The 23,557-nt window shown below is 44.4% G+C and overlaps 1 protein-coding gene and 1 pseudogene across 2 annotated transcripts in view; one reads left to right on the forward strand and one right to left on the reverse strand.

The window, feature by feature from the left end:
• The first annotated feature begins 2,205 nt into the window (after positions 1-2,205).
• Positions 2,206-23,557, forward strand: part of MFSD1 (major facilitator superfamily domain containing 1) — a 37,723-nt gene continuing 16,371 nt past the window's right edge. Inside the window, exons 1-12 of one of the 2 annotated variants that reach the window (XM_075546972.1) lie at positions 2,206-2,455; positions 4,239-4,291; positions 5,244-5,356; positions 7,207-7,249; positions 7,532-7,599; positions 11,295-11,403; positions 14,365-14,467; positions 16,592-16,690; positions 17,909-18,020; positions 19,348-19,404; positions 19,726-19,882; positions 21,075-21,172. In XM_075546972.1, coding sequence (XP_075403087.1) covers positions 2,284-2,455; positions 4,239-4,291; positions 5,244-5,356; positions 7,207-7,249; positions 7,532-7,599; positions 11,295-11,403; positions 14,365-14,467; positions 16,592-16,690; positions 17,909-18,020; positions 19,348-19,404; positions 19,726-19,882; positions 21,075-21,172 — 1,184 coding nt within the window. In that variant the 5' untranslated portion in view covers positions 2,206-2,283. The remainder of the gene's footprint in view (positions 2,456-4,238; positions 4,292-5,243; positions 5,357-7,206; positions 7,250-7,531; positions 7,600-11,294; positions 11,404-14,364; positions 14,468-16,591; positions 16,691-17,908; positions 18,021-19,347; positions 19,405-19,725; positions 19,883-21,074; positions 21,173-23,557) is intronic. The other variant, XM_075546970.1, reaches the window with a different exon arrangement.
• Positions 10,761-11,176, reverse strand: LOC142445292 (small ribosomal subunit protein eS24 pseudogene; annotated as a pseudogene).

Here is a 23,557-nt window from a genome sequence, read left to right on the forward strand (position 1 = left end):
GGGTTGAAGAGGAACTGAGAAAAGGAAATAGCAAATGAGAGAGCTCAGCAAAGTTGGCAGAATTTCAGGCAAACATCATGGACTCCATGGTGAGGTCTCAGTCAATGTCACCAGCTCCTACAGAGTGACTGAGAAAGAGGAGGATGGGAAGTGACCATTTTGGAAAGATGGAGTTGTTGATAATCTTGACACTGGAACTTTCAGAACACAGGAAGCTCCTCTAAGTGGAGCTGAAGCGAGGATGAGAAGTGAAAAGTGTTTAGACATCTTTAAGGCAACACATTCCAAACTGAACGAACATTTCTAACACTTCATCTTTTTCATAAAGAAAATTAACCTCTGTTGGGGACCCCAACTAGAAATCTGGTAGACTTCTTTAAGTCCTTCCTCTTTTGGACATCACATACTATTATTCCCAGTTAGTCCTTTTTAGCCTCCTATTTGCTGATTCTTTAAACTGAATCACTGTTTCCTTTCCGATTTAGGCCTGTGATGTCTATAATCTTCACTGTTGCAACATCTAATAATCCCACGGTTATTCCGCTGATGGTTGTATCTCCCTGAAAAAAATCTGTTGCTGAAGGCTGAGTACACTCAGAACGTTGGAGTAAGGTTATATACTACCAGAGTGAATTTTTTTAAATAAAAAAATCTTTTGTTTTTCAGAGTGAATTTTTTAAAACACCAAGATTACAGTCGTGTTGTTAGGTGCCACCAGTCATTCTAATTTATACCAACATTCTTGCTACTCTCCCTCCATCCCTGTGTGGATCCCCTGGAAAAAGCTTAGCATTTCTTTCTTGAATTTTCTCTCTCACAATTCCAGGCTATCCCTCTCTCCCCCTTCTTCCAAAGATAGTTAAATTATATAACCATTCTTTCTTTCCCAAAAGGCCCTCCCAGGCGTTTCTAGGGAATGCAGAGCCTATCTCTGCAGCTGTCCTCATCCACTTATACATCATTAACGTATTGTTCTTAAAAGGTTACATTTTTGTTGCCTCTCCAACTACCAGACCAGAGAGCCCTTCTCATTCCATCTTGATTTCCGACACCGGGATCGATGCATCAGAAAGGGCGCAAAAAGGTTTGTGCTTATTGTTTGGTGCTGTGTGATGTCATGTCTGACTCCGAGTGACCTCATGTATTTCTCTGGAGTAACACGCCTCCCTCTCGGTTCCAAAGTGATCTTTTTGCTGGTTTTGTTTTTACCACCCAGGGGCTCCTTTGTGAGTATTCCTGTTGTCATTGAGTGGTTCCGACTTTGTATAGCAGCGGTTCTCAAGCTGTGGGTCGAGACCCCTCTGGGTGTCGAAGGAGTCTTTCACAGGAGTCGCCTGATTCATAACAGTAGCAAGATTACAGTGATGAACTAGCAACGAAAATAATGTTATGGTTGGGGGGGGGGGGAGTCACCACCACATGAGGAACTGAAAGGGTCTTGTAATGAGGAAGGTTGGGAACCAGTGTAGTCTAGAGGGTTTTGGAACTTGTCAATCTTTGGAGGAACAGGCAGTCTCATCTTTCTCCTGCAGCGCAGTCGGTGGTTTCTGAGAGCGGTAAGGGTCGCTGAACAGTATTGCTTCCAGGGGAAGTTAGTGGCTGGCTTGGTGTTCAAAGTGCGGGCAGGCCCACCCAGGACGGGTCAGGTGCGGAGCCCAGGGGGCGGCCCGCACCAACAAGCTCATTCAGCTTGTACTTCAAAGACTTTACGTGGACATTCCAAGGGCAGCCTCCTTGTTCTTGCGCTCACTGAGGGCTTTCCTCTATAATGCATTCGGTTATTTTGGTTCTTCGTTTTACACGCAGTGGAGCAAGATCCCCTAGCCTGCCTTGACCCCCAGACCCAGCAAGGCCATCGCCATGGAGTTGATTACACATCCTAGCCACTCTACAGGACAGAGGGCTGTCGCGGAGGCATCAGCTTCAACAGGTTGAAGATCCCGCACGGCGCTCCCTGCGACCCCGCGGGTGTGAAAAGGGGAGGTCGGCGGGACGGTCAGGAGCAGCCGGTACATCGCGGAGGGCTGACGGTGGAGGCTGAGGGGCTTCCGCCGCGTCACCACGGTCTCCGAGAGGAAACCAGTCTCCGCCGCCCCGCCCTCAGAGCGTGGACCGAGGCTCCTCGGAGCCGCCCGCCAGCCCCGTCCCTGCGTCCCCACGGCCGCTCACGTGAGCGCCGCCCGGCGTGACGGACGCGACGTCACGTGTCCGGCGCCGTCACGTGACCCGGGCTCGGGCCGCTCCCGGGAGCCGGTCGGTGCCTGGCGCTCCTTTGCAGGCCGAATGGAGGAGGAGGAGGAGGAGGCGCGGGCGCTGCTGCCCGGCGGCCCCGACGAGGCCGGCCGAGGGGCCCCCGCCACCCCCGTGGGCGCCGGGGTGTCACCGGCCCTCTGCGACCCCAGTCGCCTGGCGCACCGGCTTCTGGTGCTGGCGCTGATGTGCTTCCTGGGCTTCGGTGAGGCGGCCGGCGGGCAGGGAGGGGCTCATCCTCCTGGAAGTTCCAGCGCCCCCCGGCGAGGGGGAGCGCCCCGAGACCCGCGCGGAGCCCACGGGTGCCCGGAGCCTCGGGGTGCCCCGGGGGGGCAGCGCGACTTAGGTGTCGGGAAGGTGGGAGTCGGTTCACTGGCTGAGGGAGGCTCTGTCCTCGGCGCTCCTCGGAACCCGGGTGGCCACTCGCCCTGTGCAGCCGAAGAGCGAGAAGCAGCGCGCGGTCCTTGAGGTTTCTCAGAGGGGTGTGCGCGCGCCGGGAGGGATTGAGGAACTTCAATGGCACTCTGCACCTCGCCCCCACCCCACCCCGCGAGAAAAAACCCAGTCTGAAAGAAAAAAAAATCGTTGACAATCTTTCTTGCTTCTCACCCTTTTGGGGACTAGCTATCTTGCTCATTGCTTCAGATAGGGTCCCTTGTTTTTTTGCTCTGGGCCCCTCCGGACCCACCCGTGAGATAATGGTCTGGGAATGGAATTTGTGATCAGTTTGGCGTGGATGGTTTTACTTAGGCAATCCGACGGCTCCGAAAGCAATTTCTTGAAATAATTTGAAAGACAGCTTACCGTATTCCAATTCTTTTGATCCATCCAGCCTCCCTGATGCCAGTATTAGTTTGTTATGAAAGGGGACAATGCATTTTCACAGGGCCGCTGGAATCCGTGTACCAAGCAGGCTGAGGAAAAATGGACTATAGAAATGGCTATGCAGTCCGCTTTGATTTCTTAACTATTTTTGTCTAAAATTTTTAAGATGATGTGACTTAATAAAGCATGTCATAAACGTTTCTTATAAGCTTTTAAACCTGGAGCCTTAAATTCCTAGGGTTAGACACAACAAAAAATACAAGAATAAATAACAATACGGCTTTAAAAATTGTCCCTATTCAAACATACAGATTGCCTTTGCTGATCTCTGGTTAGCTGCCTAGGTCTCAGCCAGATCAGCCTCTTAAAAGGATAGATCAGCCTCTTAAAATGTCCTTTCTTTGAACCAATACTTTTGCGATGGGAAGCTTAATAGTATCTCTCAGGAAAGAGTTAGTGGACAAATGGGAACAGTACTATCCTGTAGCCTCCCAGAGACTATCAATGAGAATGCTTTCGAAATAAATGTCAATACATGATGTGAAACATATCCCTCTCCTGACAGTCAGTAGGTTTTAATACAATCTTTCAGTCTCTCAGTTTAATTTTGGTCATTTCTGTATTATATTCACTGAATTACTTGATCTTGGGCATCTTTTTTTGTAGAACGAGGGATCTTGTTTCCAAGCTTGACTTAATTAGAAATGTTAAGCTCCGTTCCTCTCCTCTAAGAAGTAAACTACGGTCAAATGACCAGGAAACTATGAGGAAGTTGATAATATCTTTAGCATGTGTTTTTGGTATCTTCAAATAAAGAAAATATAGTGGCATGTTGAAGATGCTAAACAATAATAGATATGTGAAGCATGGGAGAAGTAAAATGGGAAAGCAATTCATTGTTAATTAGGAACATAAGTCAGGTTCTCAGTATTTGCTGTATCCGCACACTAAGAATTTGATAATGATTCAGCATGTTGTCTCTAATGTTTGTCTACAACTTAGACATATTGATGGGTGTGGAAATGGTCCAGAGAAGTTTGCACTGTGTGAGCCCCCAGTCTAGACATGAAAACTCACTATTTGAGTCATAATTAAAACATGAACCTCTGTGTGTGTGTGTGTGTGTGTGTGCAGTGTTATTAATCAGACCTGTTCTTTTCTAGGTAGCTATTTTTGCTATGACAATCCTGCTGCCCTTCAGACTCAGATTCAACGGGTAAGTTCACATTTCACTTGCATTTCTCTTGTTTGCTCTACGGTACGCAGAGTCATTGAGGTGTCAGCAGTTCCCAGGCTGCCGAGTCTGACATGTTCCCAGAATCCACTTTACTATCTATTACCACCTAATTAGTGAGCGACAAGTAGCTTTCTTTGAGGTGGAGGGAGTGGTCACAAGAATTTATTAGTAGCCCATGTAGCTTTTTGTGCCATTTCCCTCCACAGCACTGCTTAGCGGTCCGAGCAGAGTTGTGGCTGCGTTTCTCTGTCCCATTGCCTGACGGAGAATTGGTTGCACCTCATTCTCCTATTTCCAGGCTCTCAGAATGAAGAATGATTTGATTGGGCGGCTTTTTAATTTCTTAAAATACATTGTTTTTAAAATATAGATACTGATTATAGAAGGTTGCCTAAGTCAGGAGTAGTATTGTGGTTTTACATTATAGCAATATATTTATATTTTAATAGATTTTTAAATAGTCTTTTTTTCCTTGTCTATCCCCCCTCCAATCTTTGGACAAGGGGAAGTGTGTTTGGCCCTTTGCATCCTGGAATGAAGGAGAAAGGGAAAAGGAGGGAGGAGGGCACGAGGACAGAACATGAATATCCTTTTCCGAAGGGAGGAGTCTCCAGGACAGGCAGTAGAGGGGGTTAAGGATACGAAGAACATAGGTGGTGGAGACAGATCTAGTAGTGAATGTGTAGCGGAGCATCTGACCCTGGGACCATGAAGCTCCTGACCTGTCACATGGATTCCTGTCTGACTGCATTTTCTAGGGTAGTTTCATGAGTTCCTCAAAGCAGACTGTGACTTCCAAATGGCTAAGAAGACCCTGCTCTACCCAGAACGAATGAATGTAGCCATTTCCTAGTTTAGATTGTCATGCTTTGATTTGTTAGTTTCTAAACATCAGTGTTTGAAACAGTAGTTTTGTTTTCTTTCCATATAGGATATGCAGGTGAATACCACGAAATTCATGTTGCTGTATGCCTGGTATTCTTGGCCCAATGTAGTTTTGTGTTTCTTTGGTGGCTTTTTGATAGACCGAGTATTTGGAATACGGTAAGCATTAATAAACTGTCACTTGTGGGTTAAAACTGATTAATAGGTAAATAGGGGAAAAAATCAAGGCTATGTCTAGAAAGAACTACATACGTTTGTATATTGTCTATACTACTCTGTATTGTTTTTGTTTTACCTCCATGATCTTGCATATCTCTCTGGAATTGGTTTTTGAAACTTGATGGACATTTCCCAAAGGTAGTATACTTACAGCCAGAACTAGTAAGTGATGTAGATGGAATAGCATAACTCGTCAGTCTTGAGGTAGATTATGCCCACACTTGGGATCAGACAGACTAGGGTCTGAATCTCATTGCTGTGGCTTTCTGAGCTTCAGTAATCTCATGCGTAAAATTCAGAGAACAGTTCCTACCTTGCCAGGTAGCTGTGGGAAATAAATGAACGATGAATCAAAGAACCTGGCACTTAGACAGTGTGTCCCTCCCTGGTGTACGTGAGATTTTTCTCTTTTTGCCTTTCTTTGGGCGTTGAACTTTTGGTGTCCTATTAGATGCTGAGGAAGGGATAATGTAAGTTTTCTCACTTTTCAACCTTACCATTTTGTGTGTGAGCTGTTAATGGAGACTTTAAAAGAGATCTAAACCAAGAATAGTTTGAGAAGACAGAGCCCAAGGGTCTTTAGACCAGGCCGGTTGATAAGGGTTGAAGAAATTTCAAATGTTTAGACTTGGAGACTAATTTGAATGTGTTTTGAAAAGTTAGAGTATGAAGGAAGAATTCATTTTCTTTGTTTCTTGGTCTCAGGTGTAGAAATAGTGGGAAACTTTGGGGGGACGGGGTCCACTTGGTTTGGTGAAGACATTGCTAGGTCAGGCTGACATACATTGCCGGGGAATGCAGGGAGTTTTCCAGTGCTGAAGAACTTCCAGTCGAAGGTGAAATGCCCTTCTCACAAAGATTTTAGCTCCACAATATGAATTACTCGGATATTTAAGAACTTTTATAATGCACGCATTTTACTATTTAAAGATATAGGTACCCAAATGTATTTGGCGTACTGTTCCCTTTTGAGGGAAAAAAAAATTACTCAGCGCTCCCTTTGGCAATGAAACATTTTCCCCATAGCTCATAATCCTGGATAAAGTGTAGGTACTGGCTTTTGCAGCCCCTTCCTGGGTAGTTCTACACCACCCCAGCCCCCAGCGGAACCTTTCACTTTGGGGAACAATGTTTATGGGAGCAACATTAGGCAGATATGGGTTGTAGAATGTTAGAGTAAGCATATTTGTAATTTGATGGTTTGTTCGTTTATAATAGTTTTTCATTATCAAGAATCATAAAATAACCTTGTGGTATCTTAGCCACTTAAAAGAACTTAATGTAGAATTGTCATTCTCAATCTAAAATTATTAACAAGAACATTATTAGGAATTTCCATGTCTTACAGCTTTGCTCCTGGGAACTTCTTAAGTGTTATTTACTAAATCTTGTTTAAGAAAACGTAACAGGTGACTTTATCATTGCATTACTGTGGAGCCTAGAGTTCCACAGTACGTTTTCACTTCCGCAGATCAGTAACCAGCCTAGGGAAGTTGCTGCCATCGAAGCAGATCAGCACTTCCATTGTCTTTTCCCTGAAGGGAGTGCAGAGGACAGAAAAAAAAAATCAAAGTGAACATGACTAGAACCTACCCTAGCTCACTGCCTTCCAGTCTGTGCTGACTCATAGAGACCCTATGGGACGGAGTCAAACTGCCCCTGCAAGACTGGAACTCTTTAGAAAGTAGACAGCCTTTTCTCTCTCCTGCATATTATTATAGTACTTGTTAATTAACAGGCATGTGTTCTTCATTCATACCTGTCTCTCTCTGTGTCTTTGTCTCTGACAGATGGGGCACCATTATTTTTAGCTGCTTTGTGTGCATTGGACAGGTAAGGAAGAACACAGTGTTCCGTGTGTCTGTGCTTTTGAGTTCTGCCTAATTCTGCCAGCAAGATAATGTTAATGCATACCGCACATAACTAAGGAGGGTCCCCAAATGGTCACGGGGTCCAGTGCATAGTTCTGTTTTAAACATTTCAATTTCATAGGCTCCCTAAGGAGGAATATTAAAGTCAATGTAGAGGTTGTGATTCATCATGCATTACTTATTATTGTGTCTTTTTAAGAACTTGAATTTACGTTTTCATTGATAACAGAATTCTGCATTTTAGGTTGTTTTTGCACTGGGTGGAATATTCAATGCTTTTTGGTTGATGGAATTTGGAAGGTTTATATTTGGGTAAGTTGTACATAATTTTACTTATGCTAACATTCTATTGTATTACAGTTACTCTATTAATATTTTAAGGATTAAAAAATGCTCCGGTTTCTTCTGGAGAATTGCTTAAAATCCTTTCTATCTAGTCACATCTATGTAAGTCCCAAATTTTCATATTTCTTAGTTGCTTATCTTGATTTTCCTTTGGAATAAGCAAAAATTGAAGTAGGGGAAAAAAGGCAAAGCTTTTGAGGGGGTATAATTAATCTGTGTAGAGTTTGAATATTAAATAAATCTCTAGAAAGGTAGTATTATTCCAAGCCATTTTTGCTTGTGGTGTTATATTGAAGACTATGATTTAAACCTCATTTAAAAATGTGTGGAGCATCAGTTTTCAAGTTCTGAAGCTTGGGAATCCATGGGCACCTCAGTGAAGTTGATGCTTTAAACCCAGAGACCCATTGGCCGAAAGGCTCAGTGATATGCCTCGGCAGGGTCATGGCCTTGAAGACCCTTTGGAGCACCTGGGATTGTCATGACACTTCCTATTAGGGCATATCAAATCACCCCAAATCTTTGTATAAAATGACAGTATGTTAGGCTCATGGGCTTTGTACGTCTGCCATTTGGACAGGGTGCACCCAGAATGCCTGTTTGTGAGCTGTGATGTCTGGGTGGGCCTCAGATGGAAGGACTCATTGTAGGCAGGGGTGCTGGAATTACCTGAAGGCTTCTTGACTCAGATTCTGGGGCCCAGGCCTGGATGATTGGAAGGTGAGGACAGCTAAGTGGAGCACTTAAGCATGGGCTTGGCTGTCATAGCATGCCAGACTCTCATGGCCTGGTTGGACCTCTTACACAGTGGCTCAACCACAATGTGTTAGTCCGGGTAGACTAGAGAAACAAATTCATAGACACTCATATGTGTATAAGAAAGAGCTTAAAAAGAAAGAAAAGAGAGAAAGAGCTTAACCACCTCGCCCAGCTAAACGGTCATTGCAGGACACCCACCTTCCCGACATGATCACTGATGACAGCCGTGTGTGTAAGCAAACGTGGTGAAGAAAGCTGATGGGGCCCGGCTATCAAAAAGATATAGCATCTGGGGTCTTAAAGGCTTGAAGGCAAACAAGCGGCCATCTAGCTCAGAAGCAAGAAAGCCCACAGAGAAGACGCACACAGCCTAAGCGAATACAAGGTGTTGAATGGACCATGTAGCAGACACCAAGGAACAAAAACAATCATTGTGTGATCACCTTCCTCACATAAATGCTGAAGACGAAGGTGTACATAAGCAAGTGTGGTGAAGAAGGCGGATGGTGCCCGGCTACTGAGAGATATAGCGTCTGGGGACTTAAAGGCTTGAAAGCAAACAAGCGGCCATCTAGCCCAGAAGCAACAAAGCCCACACGGAAGCAGCACACCAACATGGGTAATCGTGATGGGCAGAGGAAACCAGGTCTCAAACAACAAAGACGGGGGGTGGGGATCACATCACCGTGAATGAGGGGGAGTGCGTGATGGGGACCCAATGCCCATCTGTAGATATCTGGAGATCCCTTGCAGAGGGGTAGTGGGAAGGAGATGAGTCCCTCAGGGTTCAGTGTAGCAACAATGAAACTCAAAACCTTCCTCTAGTTCTTGAACGCTTCCTCCCCTCCCAGTGATCATGACCCCAATTCTACCTGTGGACCTGGTTAGACCAGAGGATGTACAGCGGTGCAGTAGGGATCTGGAAACACGGAATCTAGGACGGATGAACCCCTCAATACCAGCGGTGGGAGTGGCGACAACGGGAGGGAAGGGGGTGTAGAAAGGGAGAACTGATCTTGGAGATCTATGTGTAAACTCCTCTCTGGGAGATGGGTGATGGGAAGGTGGGTGAGGGGAGATGCTGGGCAATGTAAGATAAGATAAAATAATATTTATAAACTATTAAGGGAGCAGGGGGGAGCGGGGAGGGAGGGGAAGGGGAAAATAAAGGAAACCGAGCTGATTCCTGGAACCCAGTGGAAGGTGAATTTTGAGAATGATGAGGGCAATGAATGTATAAGGTTGCTTTGCTCAACTGATGTATGTATGGATTGTGATAAGAGTTGTAGGAGCCCCAATGAAAAGATTTATTAGTTAAAAAAAGCTTAATATACAAGAGCAATTGAATATTGAGAAAACATCCCAGCCCAGTCAAGATTAAGCCCATAAGTTTGATATTAGCTCATATGTCCAATATCAATCTATAAAGTCCTCTTCAGACTCATGAAACACATGCAATGACGCCGAAAGCAGGAAGATCACAGGCCAGTGGGTGGATGGGAAGTCTTGTGGATCCAGTGGTGTAAGCATCTCAGCGCTGGCAGAGGTCTCCACATGGCTCTTCCAGCTCCAGGTCTCTAGCATAGTTCCATGTGTCTTGTCAACAGAAACGTCTCGCAGGGAGTCTATGTAAGTGTTGGTGAGCAGAGGTGCAGGTGTCATATGGCCTTCTATGACCTATGGAAACTCTCACCATATTCTTCTAGTTGAAGCCATCATAGGTCCATCTCGTTTCAAACGGAGGGGACATAGAACCCACTTCTTGATAGGAGGACTGCCAAAAATGGGTGGGGGGACCATGTTTTAAACCTATTGCGTTGCCTGTGGAATCGCTGGTGGTGCAGTGGTTAAAATACTCTGCTACGAACTGAACATTGTGCTAGCAGCCGCTTCCCAAGGGAAAGCTGTGGCAGTCTGTCTTCTGTACAGACAGACATTCAGCCTTGGAGTACTGCTGATCCGTCCTCCAGGGCCACTGTGATCGGAGCTGACTTGATGGCAAGGGGTGTGTTGCCTAACTATGCTATTTTATTATTTTCATTAAAAGGTAATTGTATTGGGGGCTCTTACAGCTTTTATAACAATCCATGCATCAATTGTATCATTGTACATATGTTGCCATTGTTTTCTAAACAGTTACTTTCTCTTGAGCCCTTGGTATGAGCTCCTTCCCCCCCCCACCCCCATCCTCATGACCCTTTGGTAAATTATAAGTTGTTATTATTTTCATATCTTACACTGACCACTGTCTCCCCCATGGTTTCTATTGTTCTTTTTTTTTTAAAAAGATTTTATAGTTTATTAATTCTCTGGTGAAAAATCCACATAGCCAGTGCAGATCAAGTCGCTGTAGGTGCTTTATTCTGTGTTTAGCCAGCACCCACGCTGGCCTGTGCAGCCCCTGACTCTCTTCATTCTGCCCTTGCGCTCCTTGCGCTGCTTCCTGGAGGTCTTTTTCTTCTCATACAGACCGTGTCTTGCAAGTCTGTGTTTAGGTTCATTTTTCTTTGCATCATCCAAAGAATCGTAAATCATGCCGAAGCCAGTTGTCTTGCCACCACCAAAATGGGTTCTAAATCCAAATACAAAAATGACATCTGGTGTGGTCTTATACATTTTGGCTAGTTTTTCATGAATTTCTGTCTTAGGCACTGTTGCTTTTCCAAGGTGAAGGACATCAATGACCATTTGTTTTCGCTGAAGTAGTCAGTTGGTCATGAACTTCCTGGTCCGGATGGTTACCGTGTCATTCATGATGGCACAGAACGCTCAGACAGCCAGGGACGAAAAGGGGGGTTTCTGTTGTTCTATGGTATACTGTAGTACATATTTTAAAAAGCTTTTTCTTTTAAGCCATGGTGTTTATTTAAAAGCTATGATATTCTATTTTTTCTCATTTTTAGAACTGGTGGGGAGTCCTTAGCAGTTGCCCAGAATACCTATGCTGTGAGTTGGTTTAAAGGCAAAGAACTAAACCTGGTGTTTGGACTTCAGCTTAGCATGGCTAGACTTGTAAGTATCCTGACAGACGAAATGAAGCGGCCTAGGAAGCAAATGGTTGACTCTTAAGGATTCCAGGATGGAGTGTGTATGTGTGGGGGGCGTGTGATGGACAAATGAAGTATTTTTAGAAATTAGGTTCATTAAAAAAAATTATTTCTCTAGACTGTAGTGCAGCATTTACCTTACTTCGAGGCAATTCCAACCTTCTTTTAGTTAGCAAGGAGTCTAAAAGGAGAAACCTATTGTTTGTTAGTCCAGAGAAGCTGTGCTTTGGCCAGGACACAGCAGGTTCTCTAGCCTAAGTTCACACCATGTTTGGCCTCGCTGCTGCCCACGTTTTCACACGTGATCATCCAGTCTGTTGGCACGTCTGTGAAGGGGTGGAGCTCACTCTGATGGGGCAGCCCAGGTGCTTTTTGTTTTGCTCTCACTTTCCGTAGCTTACTCTTGTCCTGAGCTGAAATCTCCCTTGATACAGCTTTTCTCGTTTGCTCTCAGTTTTGCCTGCTCCTCTTGGGATGGCGCTTTACTTATCTGAAGATAGCGCCTTACATTTCTGTCAGACGAGCTCATTTCCTGTAACAGTTTCAGCCACGGGACAGTTTCCAGCTCCTCTGGGCTCACTTCCTTTAGCCACGGCTCCTCCTGGCATTTGGAACCAAGAGGTGGTCGTGGTATTCCAGACTGGCTCTGCTTGGTGAGCTTTTATGAAGTGTATCCTGTAAGGTGTCTGGCAGTCCCAAGTCTCTGTATAAATTCCCATGAGTAGAGTTTTTGCTTATTTTCTTCCTTTAATCCTTGCCATTAAAAAATAGTTGTTGTTTTTTTTTAATGCTAGATTATTGACATTCTTGACATTGATGATAGAGGAAGGTGTGCCAAGGCTTGGGATTCAGGCCGACTTTAGAAGCTGGAGGAGACAAGGATACAGACTCTTCCCTAAGACTTTCTGACACTTTGATATCAGGCTCAGTGAGGCTGGGCAGGCTTCTGACAATGACAATGAATTTGTGGTTTTCTTAAGCTACTAGGTTTTTAAAAACCAGCCACCATAGAAAATGAATACAAGGGTGAAGACCAAGTTACCTACTACCCAACTCTCAGATTTTAAAGCTTAATACACCATTTCCTCAGTTAACACATTCTTATCAAAAAGTCTTTCAAACCTAATAAAGGGCACAAAAATGTGTACAACTATAATTGGTACAAAATTTTTGCCGGGGTAAATTTATGTAGCAGAACCTAGGCCTGCAGCGACTGCTCAGAGGAAATTGAGCCACATTAATGACATTCACCATCTGGCCCAACCGTCACCAGTATGCCAAATGTTTTTCCTCACCCTTGGCAGAGAGTTTGTACCCCTTCCACAAGAACTCTGCATTCTGCTGTCGCCAGCCCCCTAAGCCCTTGGCTATTCTAGACCTTTCATCTATGTGGGAGCATCACATGGTTGTGCTTTTGTGTCTTCAAGGGCCCAGTTTCTCCGGATTCTTGCGGTCTCGCTTCCCATTTTTCTGACAGTGCTCATCCCAGTGGGTGTGCAGTGCGTCTCACTGTTGCCTTATTCACGGTTCCCAACCTAATGCGGTTGAGCCCCTTCTCTTAGGCCTGTCAGCCACCCATGCACCTTCTTTGGAGGAACACCTGTTGAAGTCCTAGTATAATCGTTTTATATTTGCTTTCCTCCTCCCTACAGAATGTTAGAAGCATTGAAGCTATTCATTGTTTGTTGAAAGTTTGATTTTTTTTCATGGCAATACTGTGTTTTTGTGTGTGTGCTTAATTTCACTTTTGTGAGAAGCACTGTAGAAAGATACTTCACTGGTAAAGCTGTCTGCGTTCATGATGTTTCCGTGGGCTAAGTTGCTAACACTGGAACGGTAGGTTAGAAGATTTGTTTGGGTTTCTTGGGCTTGTTGAGGCCAGTTTCTCCACTCCCCCCCGAGCCAACCTCTTCATCTGTGTGCGATACGAGGGGACCTTGTTCTCCTTCCCGGATTCGTTTCTTACTTTTTAAGTTTTTATTTTTATAAATCGTTTTTTGGGAGCTCTCACAGCTCTTATAACAATCCATACATCAGTTGTGTCAAGCACATTTATTCAGATGTTGCCATCATCATTTTCAAAACATTTTCTTTTTACTTGAGTCCTTGGTATCAGCTCCTCTCTCCCCTCCCTCAAACCCTCGTTAAATGATAAATTATTATTTTTTCATTTCTTACTTGTTAAGACACTTATCATTATATGCTAGTACCGTGTACAAGCTACAAGAGCTGAGGTCCTGCTCTGTATTATCTCCCAGCACCTGCAGCCCTGGCCGGGCTCCACAGTTGCCGGATGAACAGTGAGCGAGGATGCTGTCAGCTACAATTGATATGAGACTCTTTAGGAGAGGAAGAATTTCTTTCAGGTCTCACTACTAGGGAATTCTGAGCAATGTTATGTTTATGTCTTGGGTACCTGTGAATTTTGCAGCGCTTTGTATTTCATTTTTGCCATGGCTCTGTGAGGTTCCAGTCCCATGCTGTTTTGTGTGCTAATGTTTCTGTACAGGAGACTTGGAGACCAGTGGCTACTCATTGGGCTCTTAGCTGCCACAGGAGCAGTGGGAAACCATCAGCCGCTTTGCTGGGGAAAGATTAGGCTTTCTACTTCCGTAGAGACGTCCAGTCTTGCAGGGCAGTTCTACCCAGTCTGACAGGCTCTGAATGAGTTGGAATAGACTCCATGGTAGTGAACTTTCTGGTGGGATGTTTTTTGTAAATCAGAGTTTTTGTATGGCGACCTCATTTGTGGTTTTATCTTAGTTTGCCAGTTTTTCCCTACATTCCCTGAAAAGCCTTTTGAAATCTATGTTTGAAAGCCGACTCTATTATACATATTTTTCTGTGACCTCAGCTCCTTTTTCTTCTGAGCGAAGCAGAAGTGTAAATAAGGAAGCGTGCTGTTGCCTCTGTCCTTGCCTTTTAGGGAAGCACGGTCAACATAAACCTCATGGGATGGCTGTATTCTACCATGGAAGCCGCACTGGGCTCTGCGGGCTACACAGTCCTTGGCGTCACCCTCCTGATTGGTTAGTATGTCATGCAGCCCAGGTCACCTCCCTTTGCAAGCGTGTCACCAGGAGCGTTGTGGCTGAGTGGAGAGAATGCCCCCATCGATCTCAGACCACTAAAGGAGTTAAAAAGTCTTCTTTCTTCCTCGGAGGGCCTGGGGGCTCCAAGTGCTGACCTTTTGGTTAGCAGGTCAGCGCCTAAGCCACTACTTGACCTGGGCTCTTGACTTAACTAGAAATAGTAAATCAACCACCCACTCCATAGTTTAATATCCACTCTCTTAAAAGGAAGGCATTTATTCTGCCTGTGGCAAGGTTAGCAGTTCGAAACTACCAGCGACTCTGGGAGAAAGATGGGCTTTCCACTCCTGTAAGCAGTTAGTCTCAGAAACTCACAGGGCCAGTTCTCCCCTGTCCTCTAGAGTTGCTATGTGCTGACATTGACTCGCTGCAGTGAGTTTTGTATGGTACATTCAGCCTGTCTACTTCAGCATTGCTGTGAGGGAGCTAATGAAATCTTTGGAAACCATTTGGGAATTTATAAATGCACGTTAGCAGAAGTGAGAATTGTTTCCTTTGGTGCAACTTTAATCCGTGGGAGTATAGGGCTAGGGTTTATGAAGGTCATCACGGATAGGCTATGAATGAATATCCACTATTGGGAATCAGGAGCCTGGGCTTAGTGCTGGCTGTCACTGGGTCTGTGATCTTGGCCAAAGGAGTGAATGAGGTGCAGGTTTCTCCTGTAAAATCGAGGGTAAGTGACCAGACACTGCACAGGAACCTCCAGTTCCGAGTTCTCCGCGCTAAGGCTCCCTTGCGCTAGTTGTCAGAGGGTCTGAGAAATGTGAGGCTCTCTGGACTCACCACCTGGGCTTTTTCTCTGAGCTGTCAACTTGTCTAGCAGCCCCATGTGGGCTGGCAGTGCCCTAGAAAGATGTGTAGTGATGGTAGGAAACGCTCCAGCCAGGATTTATTCCTTAACACCCCCTGATACAGCCGGGCAGGAGGAAGACAGCAGAGAAGTAATCCTAAAGAGACAACCTTGTCCCCGAAGATGACTCCTTTTGACTTCCTTCCTCTCGAATCCCGTACCTGGCTTAAAATCCTCTTAACTCTCAAATGCTGCTGATTGTGTTCAATTCCTCACGTAATGGAGAACTTTAGAAGTTTAAAGCTAGAAATAAAACCCTGGGTTTTCTTATCTTACAGATGGAGAAGTTGAAGTCCAAAAAGGTTAAGTTCTTTTTCCAAGATGGTTCAGCTGATTAGTTCCAAAGCCTGAGTCCAGGACTACTGACGCTCATGTCAATGCGTTTTTTCAGCCGGACCCTATTAGACTGATCCACCTTTTGGAGATTCATTTATAGCCTTCCTTTAAAAATTCTTGAGGAGGGTAATGTGTTCACTCTGAGTTGTGATTTCCTGGGCTGATAGAGGTAGCCTTAGTGAGTAATGCTGACTACTCAAAAGGAACGAGAGCCCCAGGGACCTGTGGCCTGCAGGGTGGGGTCCTTTGGGGGAGGACAGAGGTGACAGACTTTGGATTAAAGCAGAAGGCAGGTGAAGCAGAAAAGGCAGTTTGCTTTATAAATCTTTCCCCCAGGCATCCATCGATAATTGGTGCTTAAAAGGCTATTGACCAAAATTATTTTTTCAGACCGTTGGCAGCTTTTCTCAGTCTGCGTTCTGACTTACAGGACTAGACAAGGTTGTTCTAGCCTTTCCCCTTTATTCTTCAACCTTTCTCTAGTAATAACCAAAGAAACCTTCCTCTAGTAATAAACCACTTTGTCAAGTTGATGCTAATCCTAACTCCCATGTAGGACAGAGTAGAACTCTACCCCGGTAGCTTTCCAAGGCTGTCATTCGGATGGCAGCAGGATGCTTGTCTTTCTCCCCAGGTGCGGCTAGTGGTTTCAAACTGCGGACCTGTTGGTTAGCACCTAAGTGCTTAACCACCCACCAGAACGCTCCTGATAGCAAAAATGCCCACCCTTGGTGTGCTGACCTTGTTCTGAGGTGGGAAAGCCCTGAGGCCGCAATGGGTGGTGGGCAGTTCTCTTTAGATACGCCCCTTTCCCCCCCGCTGTTTTCCCGCCATTCAGTCTGACTCTCAAATCTCTCTCTCTTACATGATAGGAGGGGTAACGTGCATTCTTTCACTCTTGTGTGCCTTGGCCCTTGCTTACTTGGATCGGAGAGCGGAAAGGATCCTTCATAAAGAACAAGGAAAAACAGGTAGGTTGAAATTTCCACAAAAATTAACAGAGACAAAAACCAAATAAGGTGCACTGGAGAATTCGAGCCTCTTTGACGTGATTTACAATGAGGTGAGTCTCTAATTCATGTCCCTCGTGGGGACAGTTTACCTTTTAAACAACTTTTATTTACAAACTCTATTTCTAGTTGTCTGAGTTTTGGAGGTTAGTTCTCCCCCTTAAAGCCAGGTGGCAGTAATACTATCATTCAGAGTTATGTATTTGTCAAGTGATTACTTTTCCAGGGAGGAGTAGATACAGATCTTAGATTCTACTTTTGGCAGTACATTGCTATTATAAGTTTTTACTGTGGTAAATATATATACAGTAAAACATTTGCCATTCTATCCGTGTTTGAATGTAGATTGTGTGACACGCATTCCAATTCTAGATATTTTATCTCAGGAGAATTTTAGAATATTTGCCTTTTGGGGCCTGACTTCTTTCACTCAGCATGATGTTCTCAGGGTTCACCCGTGGTCTCTTTTGGATGGATAGAACTCCGCTGGGTGGATGCACCGTGTTGTGTGTGCGCGTCCATCTGCTGATGGACACGCACAGTTCCCACAGTTGACTCTTGTTCATAGTAGTGCTGTCGTGAACGTTGCTGTTCGGGTAGCTAGTTGAGTTCCCCTTTTCAGTTCGTTTGGGAGGTCGTTTGAGGGGTGAAATTGCAGATTATACTTTTGTTCCATTTTCTGAAGAACCATTTTCACCCCCACTGGCAATGCACAGGGCCCCGGCTCCTCCAGCCCCTCACGAGCATGGCCTACTTCCTGATGGGGCCATCCTAGTGTCTGCGAAGTGGCATCTCATTGTGAGATTCTTGTCTTTTTGTGTAAAATTTTTATTTGCCTTTTATTTTTACTGTGCTAAAAATATAGGCAGCACCATTCTTTGTGGGTTTGCTTGTGTTTCCCTAATGACAAATGCCACTGAACATCTCTTCATGAAGGGGTGTCTATTCAGAGCCTCTGCCCACTTCTTAATTAACTTATTAGTCTTTGTGTTGCTGAAGTGCGGGAGCTAGGGTTTTTTTTTCCAGTTGTCTCATTACTATGTTTTAATGACTTCAATTACAGAGAAAAGCACTTTAAAAGTTAATCACATGATTAAACTGCATAACTAGATAAAAGCTTCTTTAGTATGTCCAATGATGTATGCAAAATCATGCAGTCTCTCCCTTTTCTCCTGGCAGGTGAAGTTATTAAGCTAACTGATGTGAAGGACTTCTCCTTCCCCCTGTGGCTCATCTTCATCATCTGTGTCTGCTATTATGTGGCGGTGTTTCCTTTTATTGGACTCGGGAAGTAAGTATTCTTTTGCCTTCATTTTCGTTGACTTAGTTAAAAGGCGAGCTCCATCCTGTAACTGCAGTATTACGGGCACTGTGTTTTAGCAGTCTACCGTGCCTTTCTGTGTACGGTTTCTCTGTACACGGACTGTTTTCCATCCTGAAATACACCTCGTTTCCCAACTTGAGGTTGCGTGCTGGGGTGGTGCTGCTTTCATTGAGCTTTAGCAGAAATGCCTCCTGGGGTTTGAGTCGCGATATCGGTTTGTCTATTTCGGACCAGTCTTTTTGTTGCTTCCTTGTTCTCTTTGAGAGGGAGCCTCATGCAGAATAGAGACAGAGCCTCAGGCCCTGCGGTGGGGACCCGTGCTGTGATGGGGACCTATGCTGGCGGGGCTGGGTGTGGAGGCCCTGCTCCAGGTGCTGCTAGCACTGCGCATCTGCCCGCTCAGACTCAGGCTGCAAAGCTTCCTCTTCCCTTTGCCCTTTTGCTCTTTCTTCGTGATCACTGCCAGCTGCTTACGTGGTGTGTGTGGGAGAGTGTCCTTCCATCAGCAGTGTTTAAATCTAGTTTATAAGTTTGTAAATAATTCGAGTCAAACACCCTACTGGTTATGTAGAAAATAACCTATGCTAACTGCAAGGTGAGCAGTTTGAGACCAGCAGCCCCTCAGGAGAAAGATGGGCTTCCTACTTGAGTAGAGTCACGGTCTCCGGAACTCACAGGGGAGTTCTGCCCTGTTGTCTAGGCTTCCTCTGAGTCGGCGTTGACTTGAAGGCAGTGAGTGTGAGTTTTGAGTTCGATGCAGAACTGGACGGAAAGAAAAGAAGTCTTAGTTCTCTGTAGTAACACATTGCGTTTCTGAAAATTTGTGTGTATGATTTGTGGAGTAGAAAGAAAAAATAATAGGTACCAGTTTGTCCTATTCACTTAGAAAAATATTTACATGAACGCTCAAGCTTTAGTGGTTTGTTGAAAATAAGTATCAAAGCAGATGGAAACCTAATAGTAAGCAAGAAAAGGTTAAACCCGGAATTAACATCGGTCAGTGTAAGACATGAAAAACAACCGATAAATTATCAAGAGTTCATGAGAGGGAGGGTGAGAAAGGGAAGGAAAAAGTGAGGAGCTGATACAAGGGCTCAAGTAAAAAGAAAATGTTTTGAAAATGATGATGTATGTATGGATTGTGATAAGAGCTGATGAGCACCCAATAAAATGACTTAAAAGAAAAAGCCAAAATACCCTGCAATTCGTTTTGTTAAGTTTTGCCTTAAAAAATATGAACATAAAGTAGTTCTCTCTCACATACTTATGTCTTGCTCTTTGTTCTCAATTGTAGAGTTTTCTTTATGGAGAAATTCAAATTTTCCTCCCAGGCAGCAAGTGCAGTTAACAGGTATTTCCATGATTTTATATGTGTTTGGTGCATGCATAGTGGGGTCTTTAGTTATAACCAAAGGTTAAAGAGGCAACAAGGGTATGATGGGATTGGAATGCAGACTGTTTGGGGACTCGAATCCCGAGTGACTATTTTTTTATATTGGAGGAAAACAAAAGAAATCTGGCAGCACTCTTCATATTTTATACTTATTTTAATCATTGGAAAGGAGGACCTTTTTCTAAAGTTGTTGAGTGAGCTGAAATGTAGTTTGTAGAGCCTTTCTGAACATCGAACTGTCTGCGCTACATTTCATCGGCTCTCATCTGTTCTCTACAGTGTGGTGTATGTCATATCTGCCCCCCTGTCGCCAGTGTTTGGCTTGCTGGTGGACAGAACAGGAAGGAACATCATCTGGGTCCTGTGTGCAGTGGCGGCCACTCTCGTTTCCCACATGATGCTGGCCTTTACGCTGTGGAACCCCTGGATTGCCATGGTAATGCGCACACTCCCGTCCTAGGCAGGGATCCGGGCTTCAGCAAGGATGCCCTGTCAGGAGGCACACTCAGCAAACTGATGGCAGTGCTTCTGATGCCAAATTGATGTTAAATTCTATAAAATAGCTCTTTAATAATAGGCATTTCAGTGGTGAACTCATAGAATGTCTTTGACTTCATTTGGCTTATGTAGGTTTATGTCAAAGCTGACATCATATTATAAAAAAAAACTGTCTTATAAAAGTCAAAATGTTTATTGCTGCCCCCTTTCACTCTTAATTTAAAAGAAACAAGTACATGATAAGTACCAAAAAAGAAGAAAAAGACCGAATATGCCTGAGTTTTGCACTCTTAGTTTTCAGCGTTTCGTCGATCAAAAAACGTCAGTAATGAATTGTGTTGCTTACATTGTCATGTTCAAGACCACCAGGCTGAAGTACACCGTTTTCTACCTGTTAATAGGGACTTATCTTTGAACTCAAATATTTGAGCTTTTGGTGAGAATTTCTGTAGGATAAATTACTGGAAGTAGCACTGCTACACCATCTAATAACTGTATGATTTTAGACTCATCAATTATGTACAGCTGTATCTGCTTCATAGTGTCCTAGCCCGGATTGGCAATGTTTAAATTCTCGTCAATTTGATAGGTTTGATATGCTATTTTAATTTAAATCATAAAGGTTTTAAGAAATTTTTGTTAGTCAGCATTAAGTGACATTTGACAAACAATGATGTCTGTTATTGACTCTGTCTGGCTCTCTGTTTTCTATTAATGATTTAGATATAGGATCATGGGTTGCTGGCATATTATCTTGGTTGCTTGATTTTGCAGTTCCTAATAAAGATCAGCTTTCCTGAAACATAGGTAATTACTTTCTGTAAAGTAGATTTATTATCTTGCTTGACCCTTGACTACATCCCAAATCTGAGCCAGTTAAATATACATGTAATATAACGACCAATGAAAATGGTCAAGGCAGTGTGTGCATCTTGTCACTAGCATATAGAGAAGGCCAGGATGTAGTTGTTTATTTTGAATATGACTTTCAGACTCATTGTGAACAAATTGGCACAAATATTTAAATATAAGCTCTCATGCCACTCTTTCTAGTCTGTAGCAAACGAAAATCACCTTTTGGTGAACACAACGCTTTTTAACCCCTGTCTCCCTTCTTTCTTCGTCCCTAGTGTCTTCTGGGAGTCTCCTATTCATTGCTTGCCTGTGCATTGTGGCCAATGGTGGCTTATGTAGTCCCCGAACATCAGCTGGGGACGGCGTATGGCTTGTAAGTATTTGCACAGTGGATCATATGATACTTTTCTTCTGGTCCATTGAATTGTTGGTTATAACTTCTGGTCTCCAGAAGGGAGCCATCTTCAGATCTGGGACTGCTCTGCATCTGGACCTGACTGGAGAAATCAATCTCTGAAAGACACTGTTGTGGCAATAAAAGGGTTTTAAGCATGCTGAAGGACTTCAGCCTTTCATATGGAACGCAACCCAATGTAAAGAAAATCAAAATCCTCACAATGGGACCAGTAGACAACATGGGGATACATGGACAGAAGAGTGACATGGCACGGATTTTTGTCTTGGCGTGGAGCCACCGTCGGTGCTCATGGAGGTAGTGGTCAAGAAGTCAAGCCCCATATTGTGTGGGGCTAATCTCCTGCCTGACACTTGTTTAAAGTCTAAAGAGCAAGGCTGTTGCTTTGAGGACTAATGTATGACTGACCCAGGCCACGATACTTTCAGTCACCTCTTATGCATGGACATTGAATAAGGTGGACTCAAGAAAAATGGATGCATTTGAATTACGGAACTGGTAAAGAATATTTAAAGTACCCTGGGCTTCCAGAAGAACAAGCAGATTTGTCTCTGCAGAAGTATATGCAGAATGCTTTGGGCATGTTATTGAGAGACTAGTGCCCAGAAAAGAACATAATGCTCAGCACTAGGTCAGTAAATAAAAGCACCTCCAGAAGACTCTTCCCAAGAGGAGCTGATAGAGTGGTTGCAGGAAGGGACTCGGCAGAAAGGATGATTCTGAGGGCCGCCAGGACTGGACAGCTTCTGTTGTGCATAGGCCACTATGACTTGGAATGAGCCCCAGGGCTCCAAGCAGTAGCAACAACAGCAAGCCTCTAGCAAGAGAGTAGGGTGCACCCATAGACCGCAGTTGGAAGGGGTGTCTGCTGATGCCACAGTGCCATTGCCTGCTCCTCTGAGAGCTTCTCCATGAGAAGCTGAGCTCGGTTCCTGGCCCCCAAAGCTCAAAGGTTGGTGTTGCAGTAGCCCCTTCTGTCATTCAGCAGGAGAGTGCTGAGGCAAGTCTGGGAGAGGACACAGTCATGGCCTAGGTTGTTAGAGAGGTGGGAGAGAACAAGGAGGATGTGGCTGCCTGCCTGGGCCAGGGAAAACACCACAGCTGGGCCAGCCACAATTGGAAAGGTAGGAGGGGTGAGAGGTGACGTAAGAGGAGGTGGGCAAGCATGCGTGGAAAGAACAGACCCCCTTGGGGGCTGGAGGCTTGGTGCGGTAACCTGTGGCAGCTGGAGAGACACAGGGAGCTGCACAGAGAGGCCAAGCAGGGCCAGAGAGGGAGTTAGGAATTGTTCTCAATCAGGAATAACTTGATTAGTTTGTTGCAGAAAGGATTGATGGAGAGGCCAGGCAGGCATCTGTAGTATGAGTTGGGGGGACTAGCCCCCCACCATTACCCACGGGTTCAGTAAGCACAATTGTACGGTTGAGATATATTGTTATGTAAATACTGGCTCCCAGCCTCAGAAAATTAAGAGAGCTAACTAATTGGGAGAACTTCTTATCATACTTTGAAAGATTGAAAAAATTCTTAATTTGTTCAGCTGTCTTTAAGTAACTTACCAAATGGACATTTTTCTCTAAGTTTACCAATAAGGTTATAGGCTCTTTACACTTTCTGATTGTACCTTCTTGGAATATTCTGTCTTGGTTAACTTCTCTTATTCCCTCCATGCTGGCTTTAGGGAAAGTCAATGGGAGGGTCTTAGGCCCTCCGGAATGCCCTAAGGCAATGACCCCACATCCAAAGTTTAAAAACCTTTACCCTCAATTTCTAATTCCATGTAGTGGCGCTGTTGTCTCCCCACAACAGCACTCCAGAAGACCCCTTGATTCAAAGAGCGGTCAGACTTCTTAAGTACTCTGTCCTGAGTTTTACTCTAGGAATGCCAGGAAGGGAAAATGGTTTAAGTGATCTTCCTTAATAAACCACGGTATATCAGATTTCATCACTGCCTTAATTTCTTCACAATCCTTGCCAATAACTCCAGCAACACCTTGAGAATTTATGTTGGATTTTCCTAATAAACATCCTGTAGTTCCTTTTGGTAGCGGACCTCAATTACCACTCTTAATAATTTCTGATTTAATCACAGCTTTTGACTTTTCCTCACAACTCTGATCAACTCCAGTATCAATTTTAATTTCTTGAGTTCTTAGATTAAATCCTCCTTATAGAAACTGTATTATTCTTTCAATAAGAGGTTCCTGCTTTTCAGAATTAAACTGTGAGGGCTTCTGAGCCATCTCTTGGTCAGTCAAGCCAACTGCAGTGAGAACAGGGACTGGGTTTTCGCCTGTTGGGTAGGTCTGGTCCCCTGCTGTGAAGCTGGGTGATACCTGCAGT

The sequence above is a fragment of the Tenrec ecaudatus genome, chromosome 4 (genome assembly GCF_050624435.1).
Source record: "Tenrec ecaudatus isolate mTenEca1 chromosome 4, mTenEca1.hap1, whole genome shotgun sequence".
NCBI classification, from domain to species: Eukaryota; Metazoa; Chordata; class Mammalia; order Afrosoricida; family Tenrecidae; genus Tenrec; species Tenrec ecaudatus.